The sequence below is a fragment of the Oncorhynchus nerka genome, linkage group LG13 (assembly GCF_034236695.1).
Source record: "Oncorhynchus nerka isolate Pitt River linkage group LG13, Oner_Uvic_2.0, whole genome shotgun sequence".
NCBI lineage: Eukaryota > Metazoa > Chordata > Actinopteri > Salmoniformes > Salmonidae > Oncorhynchus > Oncorhynchus nerka.
This window is the reverse complement of record NC_088408.1, coordinates 24,176,534-24,196,912: the sequence shown is the minus strand read 5'-3', so window position 1 is coordinate 24,196,912 and position 20,379 is coordinate 24,176,534. Positions and strand designations below refer to the sequence as shown.

The 20,379-nt window shown below is 41.8% G+C and overlaps 1 protein-coding gene across 1 annotated transcript in view; it reads left to right on the top strand.

Annotated features, from left to right (window-relative positions):
* Positions 1-12,072: 12,072 nt before the first annotated feature.
* The window catches only part of LOC115140458 (opsin-5-like), a 96,496-nt gene continuing 88,189 nt past the window's right edge, over positions 12,073-20,379 (top strand). Inside the window, exon 1 of the mRNA XM_065026268.1 lies at positions 12,073-12,488. Coding sequence (XP_064882340.1) covers positions 12,410-12,488 — 79 coding nt within the window. The 5' untranslated portion in view covers positions 12,073-12,409. The remainder of the gene's footprint in view (positions 12,489-20,379) is intronic.

The following is a 20,379-nucleotide window of genomic DNA, read 5'->3' as shown; positions in this document are numbered from 1 at the left end:
TTTCCACTACACTGTGTTCGTGTGTGCTCTTCTCTTCCTCATTGGTCAGCTCATTCACTCAGGAGCCAACGGCATCACCTGGGTGGGCAGAATATCCAGCTCAGAATTCATCCGAAGAATGGAGATTGTCAGTAAATGTCTCTAAATTAGCACAAACATTCTGGACATTAACCCTCTAGATGCTCTTACACACACACACTCACCCTGGAGGTGCTGTATTGGTGCAGCAGCATCCGTAGCTCTGGATTCTGTTTTAAACTCTGTGTCTGTCGTTAAAACCGCGATCAGAACAATGCTGGGAACAGACCGATAAAACACAAAATCAGTGCTCAATCAATTACCGCTCTTTATATCAACAGTTTTATAACTCAAGTAGAGGCCGGATTGAATCTACAATACATTAGCAACAGCCTTCTAATATTGAGTTTCACCCCCTTTTGCCCTCAGAACAGCCTCAATTCGTCGAGGCATGGACTCTACAAGGTTTAAAGCATTCGACAGGGATGGTGGCCCATGTTGACTCCAACAAGTTGGCTGGATGTCCTTTGGGTGGTGGACCATTCTTGACGGGAAACTGTTATGCGTGAAAAACACAGCAGCGTTACAGTTCTTGACACTGAAACCGGTGCGTCTGGCACCTACATTACTACCATACCCCGTTCAAAGGCACTTAAATATTTTGTCTTGCCCATTCACCCTCTGAATGGCACACATACACAATGTCTAAATTGTCTCAAGGCTTAAAAATCAATAAGGGATCATAGCTTTCACCAGGATTCACCTGGTCAGTCACAATCATCACTCCATTGTGAGACTAGTGTTTTGCGGGTACTATTTAATGAAGCTGCCAGTTGAGGACCTGTGAGGCATCTGTTTCTCAAACTAGACACTCTAATGTACTGGTCCTCTTGCTCAGTTGTGCACTGGGGCCTCCCACTCTTTCTATTCTGGTTAGAGACAGTTTGCGCTGTTCTGTGGAGTAGTACAGTGTTGTATAAGATCTTCAGTTTCTTGGCCATTTCTTGCTGTTTTATTGCTTCCTTAATAAGGACAACCGTTTTCAGCTGTGATAACATAATTGCAAAAAGTTTTTCTAATGATCAATTAGCCTTTTAAAATTATAAACTTGGATTAGCTAACACAATGTGCCATTGGAACACAGGAGTGATGGTTGTTGATAACGGGCCTCTGTACGCCAATGTAGATATCTGCCATTTCCAGCTATAATAGTCATTTACAACATTAACAATGTCTACACTGTATTTCTGATCAATTTGATAACAGAATCGGTGTAATGAACACAGCTCAACCCTTTAAGTGGAGATTGATTGGACTTGAGATGGGTGAAGCTCGGCATTCACCATACCCTCCAACGGCATAGACCCTGGGTCCGAATAACTGGGTAGGGAGGACAGGTGGGGCCCATCTTTGGACTCCAGTGGTGTTACACAGACACTAGGGGGCTCTAGAGAGTCAGTCATGATGATATACAGCATCTCTCTCTCACACACACACACACACACACACACACACACACACACACGCACACTAGACTGCTCCACTCATTGTGACAGACACACCACAGCACCATAGGAATCAACATCATGCTGCACTTTCTGAGTCTAGGGAGGCCAGTAAATAAGAGCATTAAGACTTTGCCCTTTCGATTGTCTTCCGCATTGGGAGAGTGGTACCAGAGTGCACTGGGCCAGTGTTTAGTCTGGGCCAAGGTGAGGTGCTGTCTGATCTGAACAAACATCTGCATGGTGTCCCTATTTAACTCTAGGCTTGTATTACTCACAGCAGTAGTACATTATAAAGTGGTGTCTTTCCCTCAATGGTGTAAACAGATATTAGTCAAGGACTGTGTTTCTTGAGTTTCAGTGATATGTATATTATTTCATACGGTTGGTTCGAAAGGATACCAAGGCTACCAATTGCCCTTTAGTAGACCATTAGTCAGTTTAAATCAGATATTTCATATAGGTGACACAGTCCCACAGGCCATGCATGATATGGTATTGTGGTATTGATCATGTTGCTGTTGTACAGTTTATCTGACAGGTAACACGCCAAAATGAACTGATGAAGTGCACAGTCCATTTCCTTTTATTGATGGAATGTCTTAAAAGGACTGATTGGTCTGTACTGCTTTTTAACTACAATTGATTACAGACAACAACACTGCCCTGCAATCAGTTAGCCTATTGATTGGCTGGTTATTGATCTGTGCCATGGCATTTAAATAGCATTTATCAATAACAACTTTCTGAAGGCCTGTCGAATTTCTAGAATGATTTCACAATCACAGCCTCAACAGACTGACAGTAGAATGACAGCTAGTCAATTTATTATACATCACTGTCAGTCACTGTATGGCAGGCCTGGGCAACTCCAGTCCTCGGGGGCCTGATTGGTGTCACACTTTTGTCCCAGCCCCAGCTAACACACCTGACTCCAATAATCAACTAATCATGATCTTCAGTTAAAAATGCAATTAGTTTAAATCAGGTGTGTTTTCTAGGGATGGGGGAAAGTGTGACACCAATCAGGCCCCCAAGGACTGGAATTGCCCAGGCCTGCTGTATGGAGTAGTCTCTTGTAATTCACACTAGGTGAAGTCAAAGGGCTTGTCTTAAAATATATCCAATTCCCTACATAGTGAGGGTACCAGTGGGGTTACCAGTGCCAGAGATTTTATGATATGGTGTCATTCTGTAAAATATGGACCGTTATTAATCTATTCAGCACCCACACACTTAGGTTTATAGCAGGGGTGGGCAACTCCAGTCCGCGAGGGCCTGATTGGTGTGACACTTTTTCTCCATCACTAGCAAACACAGCTGATTAATCAAATTGCATTCTAAACTGAAGATCATGATTAGGTCACTATTGGAGCCAGGTTTGTTAGCTGGGGCTGGGGAAAAACTGTGACACCAATCAGGCCCTCAAGGACTGGAATTGCCCACCTCTGGTTTATAGCTATGAGGATATCTTAATGTATTATTGTCCTTTAAAGTGTCCTATGTCACATAATACACTTTCCACTTACATTTTTGGACTGGAGGTTTGACACAGCCTTGAACCAAACCCTTGCTAATGTTTTATTGTGTCTTCGTCGTTGTGTTGTGTAGGAAATGGCACTAGTTGTTCACCAATTAGCATCCTCGGGGCCTGTTCTGGCGCCCGACCACAGATGGTCCCATGACACAGAGAGACTCTAGACATAGTCTGGAGGCGACGGAGCGTAAACCAAGCACAAAGGACAGTGTCATGATGGTCCTGTGTGGATCCAAATAGGTCAGATCAGGTTTGCAATGAATGACTTCAACCAGACCCCTCTCACCCGCAGAGGGGGGAGGGGGAGGGAACTGGTGGGGATTATCAATTGACGTCCTGTCGTAAATCAGAGGAGAGAACATTCAGCTCTCCCTCTCAAATGTTCACCAGATGAATGTGCCTTTGTTTCACAGACTTTTCCCGCCAAAACTCTAACATTCTAAAGCGAATACTGGAACAATATTTTAACATAGAAGCGATCTATAGAACACTAATGTCATATTGTGTGTTATTTTGTGATGTCATTAAAAATGTTATAAAGGAAATACTGGAACTTGTAAAGTATACCCACTACATGTACGAAGCTTCCATCCGATGCGTGTGTATGAAATATGAAAAAGTATGAAAGTGTTGTTCAGAGGGATATGAGTTTAGGAACCATAAAATATAATTGTTTTACATAAACTTTGCACAGTGACAAGTCACGCCCCTGAGTAAGGTAAGAGAGCGTGCCAGCCTGACAGAACTGCCCTTTTGAACAAACTGTATAAAATGATGGGTTAAGAATTAACATATCAGACCAGAGAGATGTAGAGCTGCAGCTCACGTTTAAAGTGGTTTGAACTCTGAATCTCAACTAGAGGTAGAGATGATAAACTCACCTCACTGGTACACTTGATTAGCTGTCCTAAGTAAAGTATCTAGAAAAGTGAATTGAAGGGGGACCATTCTACTATGCTCAAACCACTGCAGTACGCTACTCTCATCACCCCACTGGGAACCATCAACACGGCTGGCCAGCCTGTCTTCAAAGAGGCATCTTCCAGAGCGAATGGAAGGAGAATAAACGTTGTAGTTCTGTTCAAGACTACTCGACAAGTCCCCAGATACCAGACAACTATAGAAAAGGACAACAGTAGAAGACTTGTCGGAACCATTTGGGAAAATCAGAGCCTTACAAGCATGCCGCAAAAAGACCCAACCCCATTTCCAAGGCGGCTTGGTTCTGAGAGAGATACACGGTGAACCAAGGCATTTTCACTTAAGTACATTCATGATGTCTTACTCCAAGCGGGCAACGATTCATGTGAAAAGTATAAGTGAGAGTAGTTTCTAAATGTACCAACGTCTCTGTCCCCCTCTCTCTCTCTCTCTCTCTCTCACCCTCACCATGTCTTTTGTAACAAGCAGCCATATTGTTGTCAGTCCAATAGGATAGGGACCTGTTTCTAATGTATTAAGTGTGTATGTTTATCCTGTGTTACCATTTAATTAGCTAGTAAATAAATAATTAAACCAATTTGTGTAATAAGTAAGGCTCTGGTCTTTGCAGATGAAAGGGGGTTACAACTGTTCAGAATGATGATATGATACAAGGTTATGATTAATAAGTTGACTGTTTATAGATGTGATAGGTAAAGACCTTTAGAGTTTAATTTGGGAAATGGTCACTTTTTAATGAACTGCTCTCGTGGTGCCCCAGATCCTAATGAGTTAATTGTTACATGACTAATTTGATCGGGTAACAATTAAACATAGTTTGTTTATTAGATAAATAACAGTCTTCAGATTCATGTTAAAAGTCAAGTCATGACAACAGTGTCACGCAACATCAAAGGAGGCGTGTGCGAGTGTATGTGAGTATGTGTGTGACCCAACAAAGGCATGTGATGTCCAAATCGTCCATCATACTTAATTATCCGTTTTGATCTGTATCGACTGAATCAAATTGACACTCCACTTCCACAAGCTGAAAGCTTACAGTAGAGACATTCATGTTTATGACTTGCTTCTTCATAAGTGACAAAAAATTGTGAGACAGACCTCCTAAACTCCGTCATCATCATGTTACAGTAATCACAGACTGAGAGGCTGACTCACATGTCAGAGCCCCAGAAGAGAGCACTGAGGCTGGGAGTCCAGCGGCTGATGAGATACTGTACAGAGAGCCAGACAGGAAGTAGTGGAGCATGTAAATGCCATTTATGCAACTTTCTTTATGTAAATGGCATTTCAGCACCTATTACACTATTGTAAATTAGTGTTCTTAGCGTAATCATCAGTGAATCTCTGAATAGAGCAAGTCACGCCACACAGCATGAGGCCTGCTATTAGTGATGATATTCATCTTCGCCATACATACAGCCTGTCGGTATCTGTCAATATATACAGTCCTTAATTGAAACTTCTTAATACACAAAGTGTGTTTTGGGCTTCATGTAATCCTCAGGACCAACTCTTCCATCTTACCCCACGTCATTCATTCCCTGAATTGTTCACCTCATTACATCATTGTGTTTTCGCTCTCAAATTCTATGCTGTTCAATCAAATCAATCAATAAAATGTATTTATAAAGCCCTTTTTCCATCAGCAGATGTCACAAAGTCCTTATACACTTCATATAGGAAAAGCTACACTGAGTGGAAGGATTTAAAGCAAGTGACCCATACAGAATATCAATGCTTGTTTTTATGTTATTTTACAAACACAGGTTGCTATTCAGGGTGTACTGCATGCAGACCCTCAAGACTGCTGTGCCCAGTGTTGTCTGTCTCTCTGTCTCTGACTCACTCAGTGGGAAAGACGTTCACAATGCCCTGATAAATGGATGTTGAGTCCTGTGGCATCTCACTTCTATCACCTGAGGAATATTTCCAGAGAGATTTATGACACTGAGAGATTTATGCAAGCTGGTCTGCCCCGAAACGCTATTGGTCAGCGCTGAAGTATGTGCACTGACCAAGACCAGCAGGAAAGCACACATTACACTTGATTCAGCTAATGGGTTATTCCTCATGTAACTAGATATTTTTTTTAAATACCATGATTTTAGGGATTTTCACAATATTTAATTCATAGAGGGGTCATTTGGAGGAAGGGTTGTTGACGTATCTTTGACACTTGTATCTTAAAGCATATTGAGAAATAATTTATTGAATTAGGAACATTTGTGGCATTTAGGCCCTTCAGACATTTTGACTAATGTATAATCTGTAAAGCCCTTCTTACATCAGCTGATGTCACAAAGTGCTGTACAGAAACCCAGCCTAAAACCCCAAAACAGCAAGCAATGCAGGTGTAGAAGCACGGTGGCTAGGAAAAAATCCCTAGAAAGGCCTTGCCAGAACCTAGGAAGAAACCTAGAGAGGAACCAGGCTATGAGGGGTGGCCAGTCCTCTTCTGGCTGTGCCGGGTGGAGATTATAGAAGAATATGGCCAAGATGTTCAATTGTTCATAGATGACCAGCAGGGTTAAATAATAATAATCACAGTGGATGTAGAGGGTGCAATAGGCCAGCACCCCAGGAGTAAATGTCAGTTGGCTTTTCATAGACGATCATTCAGAGTATCTCTACCGCTCCTGCTGTCTCTAGAGGTCAAGGTTCCATAGCCGCAGGCAGAACAGTTGAAACTGGAGCAGCAGCACGACCAGATGGACTGGGGACAGCAAGGAGTCATCAGGCCAGGTAATCCTGAGGCATGGTCCTAGGGCTCAGGCCCTCCGAGAGAGAAAGAAAGAGAGAAAAAGAGAGAGAGAATTAGAGAGAGCATACTTAAATTCACACAGGACACCGGATAAGACAGGAGAAATACTCCAGATATAACAGACTGACCCTAGCCCTCCGACGCATAAACTATTGCAGCATAAATACGGTAGGCTGAGACAGGAGGGGTCGGGAGACACTGTGGCCCAGTCCGATGATACCGCCAGACAGGGCTAAACAGGCAGGATATAACCCCACCCACTTTACCAAAGCACAGCCCCCACACCACTAGAGAGATATCTCTAACCACCAACGTACTATCCTGAGACAAGGCCAAGTAAAGCCCACAAAGATCTCCCCCACGGCACAACCCAAGGGGGGGCGCCAACCCAGAAAGGAAGATCACGTCAGTGACTCAACCCACTCAAGTGACGCACCCCTCCTAGGGATAGCATGGGAGAGCACCAGTATGCCAGTGAGCCAGTAAGCCAGTGAGCACCAGTCAGCCCCTGTAATAGGGTTTGAGGTAGAGAATCCCAAGCTTTACTGCTTGCGCTGTAAAATGAGTAGTATTTAGAGTTCAATAACAATTTTCTTACATTAATTTATGAATATTGAAAAATATAAACATTAATATTGAAAATATTTTTTTTATTTGTTAGCCAGGATGTGCAGAAAGATAATCAGCCTATGTGTATATGGATCCTTTCCCCTCAATGTATTTTCCATGACAGCCAGGCCCATCTATTCAAAGAAACATAATTTATTTCAATCTCAAATTGAGCAAAATAGTTTTGGTCTGGCCACAAAATAATCCAGAGAATTGCGGTAAACAGCGCCACACTCAGGCAGAAAACTGAATGTTCTATACTCAACCAGGCCCATCTTTTCAAAGAAAACCTATTTCTATTTTAGCAAAATAATGTAAGAAGTTTTTTTCAAGTAAAGAGAGCCACAGTCTGGCAGAAAAATCAGAGTGTTCTATCATAAAGTGAGAACAATTAGTTTCCCTGGCTACTACATGACCACTACTTAGAAATACTAACAGTAAATTCATAGATGACATTCTCTTCTATAAACCTGTCTCCTCTCCAATATAATCGCATAGCTTACACAGACCCACCACAGACCTTTGACAAATACATTCTGTGAAAAGGCGTCCCATGGTCTGCTTTGCCAACTAGCTCAATGTATTCCAAACACTGGTGGTAACCAGATGATCCCAATAATTTAGGTAGTAAACGATTCTCCCTTCGGGTCTGTTCTACTGCAAACTTTCTGGGATTCGCTGTTTCCCTGTTTGCTATTCAAATACAGGGGCGCAACTTTGCATTTTTGTCCACCGCCAGTTTTGTCATTAGAATGTGATACAAAACTAGGCAGCGGTGTGCTTTAGGACCATGCGGACGCCTCCGAGCGGTCGGGTAGGCTATTTGGAGTGTTAATCCAGCTGGATAAAAAATGTGATATTATGTCCCCCCTACTTCTAAAATCAAAGTTGAGCTCCTGTTCAAATATATTTTACTTATTCAGTAAAATACTAAATGAACTGCAATACATTGGTCTCAAATATATTATCATAACTAGGGTGCACAGAACCATGGCGGACCTATTAACGAGAGGCTTTTCGCCGTATTACAAAATGTCCAATGCAACATGCCTAGCTCAGCCTACTGAGGTGTGGCTTAAGGCATGGTTTTACAAACTGAGTCCTGGACCCCAGGATATGTCACATTAATGAGTCTAACCTTCTATGTAAACAAACCATCTGTGGTGACAAATAATCACCACACTGGCATTATACCTAAAGTGGACATTGCCATTGGCTGCACAGAGTCACATTAACAGAAATCCCATGCAGCCTTGTTTACATGTTCAAACATTGGAATGTGAGATGTAATCTAGACTATACCTTGATTAGGAGACACAAATACTCATTATTTTGTTAATTTATATTTGAGCATAATTATTTCTATGTGACCTGCACATTCTCGCTATGAACTTCTAACACGAGTGATGCGGGTGTGTTTTCATGACAATCGCAAAAGCAGCTGCTCTCCAATTTGGCAGCTCCAATGCATTGTCACTTCCGACACTGCCAAAACATCCACTATGTGGGTGTCTGCTATCGATGGTTAATGCTTGATATGATTGAATCTAGGCCCTTGTCATACACCATTCTCCCACACCAGGGGCCTCATTTATAACCGTTGCGTAGATTTCACAACAATCGGTGTGCACCATTTCTGAAAAGACTACACAAGTACGAAAATATTCAGATTTATAAACTTGGCGCACGCATGTTTGTGTTTCCCGTTATAAATCAGACCTTGTCCTGAAACTGTACGCACATGAACAAGCATTAAAACTTCACTCACCTTTTATGTTGACAATAATGCCCTTATTTTATGTATATTTTAGAAGTATTCAAATTATGCAGATGCTGTTTTCTAAAGCACCTGTGGTGCTGATGTTCAGGCCGAGGTAGGTATAGTTTTATGTGTGCTCTAAGGCAACGGTGTCTAGATGGAATTTGTATTTCTGGTCCTGACAACTGTACCTTTTTTGGAACACCATTATTTTTGTCTTACTGAGATTTACTGTCAGGGCCCAGGTCTGACAGAATCTGTGCAGAAGATCTAGATACTGCTGTAGGCCCTTCTTGGTTGGGGACAGAAGCATCAGACATTTGACTTCAGATTCTAGTAGGGGGAGGCTGGGTGCTGCAGACAGTTCTAGTGCCCCCGCCAATTCGTTGATATATATGTTGAAGTGGGTAGGGCTCAAGCTGCATCCCTGTCTCACCCCACGGCCCTGTGGAAAGAAATGTGTGTGTTTTTTACACTGTTTGTGTACATAGATTTTATAATGTTGAATGTTTTTCTCCCAACACCGCTTTCCATCAATTTGTATGGCAGACCCTCATGCTAAATGTAGTCAAAATATTTTTTTAAATGAACAAAGCATGAGAAGACTTTGCTTTTGTTTGTTTGTTTTTCAATTAGGGTGTGCAGAGTGAATACATGGTCTGTCGTGCAGTAATTTGATAAAAAGCCAATTTTACATTTGCTCAGTACATTGTTTTCACTGAGGAAATGTAGGAGTCTGCTGTTAATGATAATGCAGAGGATTTTTTAAGGTTGCTGTTGATGCATATCCCACAGTAGTTATTGGGGTCAAATTTGTCTCCACTTTTGTGGATTGGGGTGATCAGTCCTTGGTTACAATGGTAGGATGGTGTCAAAGAGTTTAAGTATAGCCAATAGGAATTTTTGGTCTGTGTATTTGATTATTTCATTTAGGATACCATCAACACCACAGGCCTTTTTGGGTTGGAGGGTTTGTATTTTGTCCTGCAGTTCATTCAATGTAATTGGAGAATCCAGTGGAATCTGGTAGTCTTTGATAGCTGATTCTAAGATTTGTAATTGATCATGTATATGTTTTAGCTGGTTTGGTCTACTCATGCCAGGAATATAGTATATGCATATGATAAGTATGTGTGTATAGAAAACACTCTGAAGTCTCTAAAACTGGTTAAATCGTGTCTGTGGCTATAACATAACGTGTTTAGGAGTAAAAATCCCTCGAAAAACTGTTCACTAAAAACACAAAAAAAATATCAATCCGCCAGTCAATGTATTGTCTAAGGCGACAGGAAATAAATGAGGATGCCCTGTAAATGCCTACAGCTTCCACACGATGTCGCCAGTACTGGCATTTCCAGTCAGCTTTATCCTTGGTTCTATGACGTTTTGGCCCTTCCTGTTTTAGTCTCTCCACAGGATGTTGTGAAATTGAAAAACAATGGACGATGATTTCAAGACTTGCTGCTAACGAATACAGATCGCCCCGTGATAAATTTGATAGATTATTAACGTTTATTAATTAATACCTAAAGTTGGTTTAGAAAAGTAGTTTGAAGTGATTTGTAAAAGTTTATAGGGAACTTTTGTAATTTTAAAAAGTGACGTTGCGTCTTGTAAAATGGAATATTCCTGGATCAGACCGGTCTAAGGAAAACGACATTTTGGCTACACAATGACGGATTTAATCGGGAAAAAGACCCAATTGTGATGTTTATGGGATATATAGGAGTGCCAAGAAAGAAGCTCGTCAAAGGTAATGAATGTTTTATATTTTATTTCTGCGTTTTGGGTAGCGCCGGCTACCGCAAAATCTGTTGTTTTAGGTGACGTTCCAGTATTTTGGGGGGTGCATGCTATCAGATAATAGCTTCTCATGCTTTCGCCGAAAAGCATTTTACAAATCTGACTTGGTGGCTAGATTCACAACGAGTGTAGCTTTAATTCAGTACCTTGCATGTGTGTTTTAATGAAAGTTTGAGTTTTATCGAAAACTATAGGTGGCGCTCTTGAAATTTCCGCTGATTTTGTCCCGCCAGCGGAACCAAATCCCTAACTTAAGACATGATTCCATTTGTGTTATGTCATAGTTTCGATGTCTTCACTATTATTCTATAATGAAGAAAATCGTAAAAGTAAAGAAAAACCCTGGAATGAGTAGGTGTCTCTAATTTATATAGGCCCATTCCTCATCTTTTTACCAAAACAGATTATTAGATTCTAGCTTTAATTGTGGAGCTAATTTGGCCATATGAGGCTGCAAAACAGGGATAATTTTGAATAATGCCTTCTGACTTTTCCCAGTGTGTCAAGGTAATTCTTGGAGAGTAAGTATGCCTAGTTTCACGGTTGATGTGCTAAGCGAAGCCTAACCCGTTGAAACAGCTGTAGACTAGCTCCTCTCCGACGAGGCTTCTATGGAACGACAGGCACTGGGGCTCTCCTTGCTGCTTTGCTACAGTATCTCTCCTCGTAATGCACTCACTGTGTGTGTGTCTGTCTGTATTTGTGGCTGTGCTCTGCCAAAAGGTGTTATTTGCTCTACAGGAGGAGGACCAGGAGAGTTTTGGCTGGATTAGATAGTGTTCCCTTTTTCCACACACCATGACACACACACACACACACACACACACACACACACACACACACACATGCACGCGCACACGCACACACACACACACACACACACACACACACACACACACACACACACACACACACACACACACACACACACACACACTAAAACACTAAAACACTAAAACACTGTGAAGAAAATGCTGTTAGCACAGATGGGTTCAAGTGAAATTTGGACAGGAGCATAGAAAGACTGCACCATTCACCCAGGGCAGGAGTGTGTGTGTACATGAGTGTGAGCATGAGTGTACTTACACTCACAGTTGACAGTTGTCATCCTAATCGGCTCAGCGGGGAAGGGGAGGTGTGTGTGTGTGTGTGTGTGTGTGTGTGTGTGTGTGTGTGTGTGTGTGTGTGTGTGTGTGTGTGTGTGTGTGTGTGTGTGTGTGTGTGTGTGTGTGTGTGTGTGTGTGTGTGTGTGTGTACTTAGCATGTCTGGGTGCATATGTGTGGGAGTCCATTATGGAGAGGGAATATAAAGATTCTAGGAGCTGATTGAAAATGCTACCTGTGGTAATGTCAAGGATAAGCCTTGTTCAGATGAGCCTGTGTCCCTGTTGGAGGTCTACTTCTCTCGCTGGCACCGTTTGGGAGTTTGAATACTTATCCGTACTGGTCTGGTCGGTCTGTGGGAGAGGAGCATGGAGGAGGACAACAAATACACGTCCAAACTGTCGCCCACTGTGGACCACTGGGCAGGCATGTACCTAGTGGTGATAGGTGAGTTACTTACAGCTGATACTGCTGTTCTCTTTTAATTCCTTCTTCTTTTTCATTTGTTTCCCTGTGTGGATTCCCTGTTCAGCATTCAGCATGGGGCTGGTAGTTTGGAGTTTGAAACACAAATGGCAGGAGTTTAGATTTTAGTGCATCATGTATTTTTTGGGGGGGAGATGGTGATTAGAGATGATTGAAAGGGATTTGTACAGACTCTCTGCGTTTTGAGGTTTTCACACCAAGTCATATCGGTAGACAATATAGGCGTTATACACTGAGTGTACAAAACATGAGGAACACCTTCCTAATATTGAGTTGCACCCCTTTTTGCCCTCAGAACAGCCTCAATTTTTCGGGACTTTAAAATGTGTTGAAAGCGTTTCACAGAGATGCTGGCCCATGTTGACACAGTTGTGTCATGTTGGCTGGATGTCCTTTAGGTAGTGGATCATTCATGACACACACGGGAAACTGTTGAGTGTGAAAAAAACATCACTAACTGGTGCGCCTGGCACCTACTACCATACCCTGTTCAAAGACACTTAAATCTTTCACCCGCTGAATGGCACACATATACAATCCATGTTTCAATTGTCTCACGGCTTAAAAATCCTTATTTAACCTGTCTCCTCCCCTTCATCTACACTGATTGAAGTGAATTTAACAAGTGATACCAATAAGGGATCAGAGCTTTCACCTGGAGTCAACTGGTGAGTCTGTCATGGAAAGAGAATGGTGTTCCTAATGCTTTGTCAACTCAGTGTACTGTATACAATAGGTTGCAGTTACAGAAGAATTGATTGGACACAAAGCATTATAGTTGTCTTTTCAATGATTGGTAATGTGTGATCTAGTTCTGTTGATGTGTGAATGGTTACTGTGCGAAAGAAATAGAGCCTGCACACTCATAATCTCCACCATGTACCTTAATTCGAAAACAAACCATGTTTATATCCTTCAAGGATCTTTGTCAGGTGACTAATGGTAATTGTGCATCCATTGATTTTACACAAGCTGTTGCTTATCGTTTGTTGCTGAAGTGTGCTACAGCAGTCCAGTCTTTCCAGTTGTAATTCTGATCTCTGCACATTCTCTCTTGTTTAGTGCATGCTTCCACAACATTTACAAGCAGTTCCATAGAGCTGAATTGGACCATACTTGGTGATATTGAAGATGTTGTGTTTTTCTATTAGCTATGGAACAGTTTAACTGTAGGTTGTCTCGGGTGTAACAGAGGTGGTGTCTGAACATGGAGCCTTGGTCCTGTCTACATGTACTCTGTAGAATCTTTAGTATTCAATCTTTATTCATGTGACTGTAGAACTCAATCTTTATTCATGTGACTGTAGAACTCAATCTTTATTCATGTGACTGTAGAACTCAATCTTTATTCATCTGACTGTAGAACTCAATCTTTATTCATGTGACTGTAGAACTCAATCTTTATTCATCTGACTGTAGAACTCAATCTTTATTCATGTGACTGTAGAACTCAATCTTTATTCATGTGACTGTAGAACTCAATCTTTATTCATGTGACTGTAGAACTCAAGCTTTATTCACATGACTCTGTAGAACTCAATCTCTATTCACATGACTCTGTAGAACTTAAGCTTTATTCTCTTTCAGCTTCACATTTCACACTTTCGACGTGTCAACTCTCCAACACTTGCATGATCATGATGTTAATAGGTTTGAGCGTAAAATCACTCACTTAAAAAAAAATCTCAAACGTACAGAGAGACATTTTTGTCACACATCGGCATGCAAGCACACACACACACACATGCACAAGCACACGCACACACTCCTATCCCTGGTGCCTAGGTGCCATAAATATTGGAGTTCTCTCACTTTCTACTTTACACTGTCATCCCTGGACCTCAGCCTTCAGCAGTGAAAGTGTCCTGTTGGTTCAAATGTGTCAAATGTACTTACTACCTTTTAGCTACTTGCAAATACTAAGCATGTTAGCTAACCCTTCCCCTAACCCTAACCTTAACCCTTAACCCTAACCTTAGCCTTAACCCTAACCTTAACCCCTAACCCTAACCCCTAGTCTAGCTAACATTAGCCAACTATTTTACATTAGTCACAACAAATTGAAATTCATAATTCTTTATAAGATGTTCGTTACGATATTAACATTTTATATTTATCCAATGTGATGTTGGTCCACATAAATGGGATGCAACTTGGATATTAGACGTGTCCATTTTTCAATGAGAGGGATTACTTTATCCTATCCTAGGTATTCCTTAAAGAGGTATGTGAATGGTGATTGACTCGCTGTCCTGGCGTCGTGAGGGAGTTTGTTCCCTGATTAATGTGAGTACCCTGATTACCTTGAAAGAAATGGTCTGACATCTTGGACGCAGTCTCCAGTACTTTAAACCTCAGTGTCTCTGATAGACATGAGCCTGCAAGTCTCATCTCCACAGCGTTGCTGGAGATTCTGCAGCACCCCTGAAAGAGAAGTACATTAGCTAGTTATAAAGTTATAGAATTAGTACTGTCTGTTCAGAATGAAATGCAATAATTCAGAATAGCCTACTACACCATGAGAAGGCCAATAATTTAGCCACAGAGGATAAATAGCTTATTTTAAAAAATTGCTTTGCTGTGGATTGTTTGTAGCCCAAAAACAAGACAATAAAGGCATACAGTAGCCTACAGTCAGGAATGTATGTCAGTGATCAGCATGCAGACAAAACAGGCCTTTCTCTATATTTCAAATACAATCACGGAAAACACAGGATGGAAAGAAAGGACTCAAATCTGTATGCTGTAGGCTACCAAAATATTTGATCAACTTCCATTAGGCCTATTGAGCGAACAGAGAGCGAGAGATAGGATGTTTTCACGAGTGCATTGGCCATCGCCGGCGAGAGTGTGTATTACATCTCCTCCTGCCACGCCCTCTACAGCTCATCCTGTGTCTCCTTGACCTGCAGCCACTCCCCCAGTACTCTCTCGCTCTCGCTCTCGCTCTCCCTCTCCCTCTCCCTCTCTCTCTCCCTCTCCCTCTCCCTCTCCCTGTGTGTGTGTGATTGGGTGGGCGGAGACAGAGCAGATCCCCACCAGCTGCAATCTGTTCCATAATCAAGACTTCCACAAATACTCAGTCCTGCCACTTCCACACTGCCAGATCGTAATCTCTGCTCAGTCAGTCTATGTTTCTAGCTGTTTGTTACTATTTAGATCCTGTTAACAGTTGTGCCTGTTTTCCTTGCCTGACACAGTACTCTCCACTACAGTTCTGCCCGCTCTGACTCTGGTTCCTGTCTCCAGTCCCACATCTCCTCATCCTGCTACTCTGCTCTGTATTCCCCACTCTACTGCTCCATTGGATTCCCCTCCGGACGTGCTTGCCCTGTCCCATCCCCTCTCGCTCCAGCCTCAGCCTCCGCCTCCGCACCTGGTGTCCTGCAACCCGCCCGAGCTTCCCCTGTCCTGCACTCCATCTTCCCCCTGTGTTTCAATAAATACCTTGGTTATTTCATCCCAGTCTCCTCGTCTGAGTGTGCTCTTGGGTTTCCCTGTTCCACTCCGCATAAGTGTGTGGTGGAATTATTGTAATCAAAAGGAGAGACTTTTAACATTTCTTCAAAACAATCAAACTTTATTATTTAATTACTGCAGTAATGGAGCTGGTCAGTAATCACCCCTAGAGGGGATCACTGAGAACTCAACCAGCTGGTTGGTAATCACCCCTAGAGGGGATCACTGAGAACTCAACCAGCTGGTTGGTAATCACACCTAGAGGTGATCACTGAGAACTCAACCAGCTGGTTGGTAATCACCCCTAGAGGGGATCACTGAGAACTCAACCAGCTGGTTGGTAATCACCCCTGGAGGTGATCACTGAGAACTCACCCAGATGGTTGGTAATCACCCCTGGAGGTGATCACTGAGAACTCAATCAGCTGGTTTGAGCCACAGCATTTTATAGCCATTAAGTCCATCCTCCTTCAGTCTACGTGACAAACAACAGATGTATGGAAAGTATCACAATTTTAAGATTTGTATGAAATAAACTTATAATTCACAGCAGACAGTATCTGCTGTAAAAACTGTCCTCATTGTGTAGAGACCAGTTTCTGGCCCCCCAACTCCATAGTGGAGTCATCTCCCCCTGGTACCCCAGTACAGAAACATTAACCCGTGCTCTGGAATGTGATATTACCCAAAGACATGGTACATCTTCTGTCAATGTTAAATCCCCCAGAGGCCCACTTTCAGTTCCCACAGACACAATAGAGTTATAAGAACCTTCTATCCTTTTGCATAAAACAACTATTTGATGCAATAACACCATTATAACATAAGCTTGCAATTTTGCTCTCACAAGAGCTTTGCGTTATTGGGCGAGTCAGGGAAACTGGAAAGCAATTTTAGGACTATAAAATCCTCCTAATTTTGTACAATATGTGTGTCTCCACACACCTAGGCTATTGATGGATTCAAGACGAGGTTGTTTTTATTGAGCTTAGTTTGTCAGAGTCAAAGTAGCCTGTCATCTTGATGTATTGTGTGATATTAAAAAAATATTCTGCCAAAGTCTCCAGTCATGTAAAATTACATGAAATGCTGTTATAAAAGGACACATTATTTCCAGACCCTCGGCTACAAAAACCTTTCCCTGTGTGTGCAACTTCTGGAAGAGCCTCTACTCTACTGCTCCATGCCACTACACACATGTGATGATGTGCATGCAATGCTTTATTGTAAAGGGTATTTTTTTCTCATGCTGTCTGGTACCTAGCTCCCCAGGTCACCCCCCTCTCACGCTAACTTTTTGTTTCCGGCACCTCCCGATTGACAAATTAACCATTGAACACAGCCATAGAATCTAACTAACCACCATATACTAAAATAATCACACAAGCCACTAGCCAGCCCGCGATATATCACGAGTTAGAAAATTTATAATATTAGGCTATATTATAAAGTTATTATTTAGGAGCATTGAAGATGAATCACAATCAGTAAGAATTTGTGTACTCGACATTTGTTTTTCCTTGTCTGGCCTGTGTGTGTCTATATCGGACAAACAACCGGGTAATGTGGTGATGTGGGTCATCGGAGCAGACCATCACCTGGCTCAGGTCTAACTCTCTGAATAAGACATCATGCATCGCCAGGCTGTAAGTAAGGGAGGAATAATTGAAAGGCAAACTTCCATCCCGATCATCAACCCTAACCTCCTCCAACGAGACCAGGACCATGTTACCGTAAGTAAGGCACAACAAAAATAAGTGTTTTTGGAAAGTTCAAATCGCAGATGTCAAGACTTACAAATGTTCACGATTCATTTCTTTCTCCCAGTGACACAAGGAAAACATGCCATTCTTTATACATGAAAATTGAAAGATATTTTCTATTGACAAGTTGGCCACTCGAGTAACCTGACGTAGGCGGCATGTCTACTTCACACAGGCAGCAATGAATTTACATTGTAGATGCATCATAAATCATTTCCATTGAGATATTTCACCACCGATTCTCTTTTCCACCAACGGTTGTTGAGGATTGTTCTGTCAAGGTTCTGTCGGCTTTCTGAAGGACAAAGCCTCACATCCTTCCCTTTCACTGAACAATGGGAGATTACATTCAGATTATAAACCTGTGGAGGAAGAATGAACATGTAGTGCCACCATACTTCCCCTTGGTTTCATTAAATCTCCATCAGAATATGGGACTGGCGGGGTTTGGAGGGAGGGTTGGAGGGGAGGGTGGTGTGTTGAGGTGGAGGGAGACGTTATATAAACGAGATTGAAACCAGAATGATTCAGGCCACATTAATCAAATATCTCTAATGTGAGAAACGTGGGCTGCAATCAATTTTCTAATTAATGTTCCATTATTATGTTTGCTGTAGCTAGCTGGACCTCAAGCATGTTTTCTGGGTAACAGGTTAGGAGAGGGGAGAAGGGTGATAAAATAGGTCAGATGTGGAGAGGTTCCTATTGGAGAGGAAAAAGGGTAACGTGGGGTGTCAACCTGCTAGTATGGTTAAGCTCACGGTTCCCCAACCCGCAGCCCGTGGGTGGTTTTATTTCACCCCCCCAAGTTTTCTGAGCAAAAAAATAAATAATAATAAAATAATACAATCCTGCTTAAAAAACAACAACATTGTACATAAAAGACTGTAAAAGACTGGAAAATCAACAGGAAAATCACCAGGAAATCAGCTCAAAGTGATTTCAATTCTGGGAAATCTTTCCCAAGTATTCCATAAATAGAGAGGAGAATGTGATCGTATCCCAATGTAATCAGGGTTTGATATGATTTAGCTTTTGTCAAATACTGTATCTGTTTGGGATTCTTGTGGGCAATTTGCAGTGTACAAATAATGAATTATGTGTTCCGGCACCCCCGACCATCCACTCAAGGAAAAGCTGGCCCATGGCTGAGTGTAATTGGGGACCCCTGGTTTAGGTGATGAGAGTTGAGGCATGATGATTATAGATCCATAATGGATTATGAAGCTTGATTTAGCATATTTTTATGATTTTTTCCCCCACCTTTATTTAACCAGGTAGGCTAGTCTGAGAACAAGTTCTCATTTACAACTACAACCTGGCCAAGATAAAGCAAAGCAGTGTGACACAAACAACAACAAAGAGTTACACATGGGATAAACAAACATACAGTCAATAATACAATAGAAAAAGTCTATATACAGAGTGTGCAAATCAGGTAGGATAAAGAAGGTAAGGCAATAAAAAGGCAATAGTGGTGAAATAATTACAATTTAGCAATTAAACACTGGAGTGATAGATGTGCAGAAGATGAATGTGCAAGTAGAGATACTGGGGTGTAAAGGAGCAAAATAAATAACAATATGGGGATGAGGTAGTTGGATGGGCTATTTACAGATGGGCTATGTACAGGTGCAGTGATCTGTGAGCTGCTCTGACAGCTGGTGTTTAAAGTTAGTGAGGGAGATATGAGTCTCCAGCTTCAGTGATGTTTGCAGTTTGTTCTAGTCGTTCCAGTCATATATTTTATTAGATTAGCTTTTGCAGTAATCTGAGAAAAGTGGGAAAATAATGACCCAGAGGAATGTAATTACACATGTGACATGAAAAAGAGAGAGGTGAGAGAGAGAGTGAGAGGTGTGAGAGAGAGAAGCGAGAGAGAGAGAGAGAGACAGAGAGAGAGACAGAGAGAGAGAGAGAGAGAGAGAGAGAGAGAGAGAGAGAGAGAGAGAGAGAGAGAGAGAGAGAGAGAGAGAGAGAGAGAGATATGGAGGAGTCTTCTCCATCTCATGAAATGATCCGTATTGTAGCAGGCTTTCAATACCTTTCAACGATTGTGTCACTGTTATGACATGATGTGAATACCAGGGATGATCAATGCCTTTCCATGCATCTAGTTAATGGAAAATACTCTTGGTGAACCCTCAGAGTCAAATCAATTGGACCCATCAATCTCCTCTGTGCAATCTTTTACTAGCTCATTGTCATGATATTTTACAATTGTCTGTGTAATTGTAGCTTACTGGAAAAACGTCCTTACTTTCTTTGTAGAAGTGTCAATCCCACAACTCTATGCTGTTCCAAAATGAAGTTTTATTCAGATTGCTATTTGGTGAGCTACATGAGTCTCCTTGATCTGATGTTGACAGATACAGTCCCCTTAGCTGCTCTTGTGGTTGTAATAGCTAATTAAAGGTCTGGTGGAATCCCTCTCATTGCGTCCAGTAAGATGGACTGCAGGGTCCCTGCTGTTCAACAGTACCCATTGGGCAAAAACTGTTTGAATCAACATTGTTTCCATATATTTTCAACCCAAAAACTAAATGTGTCGACGTTGAAAAAATGTGGAAAACTAAATGGATTTGCAAAAAATCATAAATTTAAGGGCATTTTGTTTATTTTTCACACAA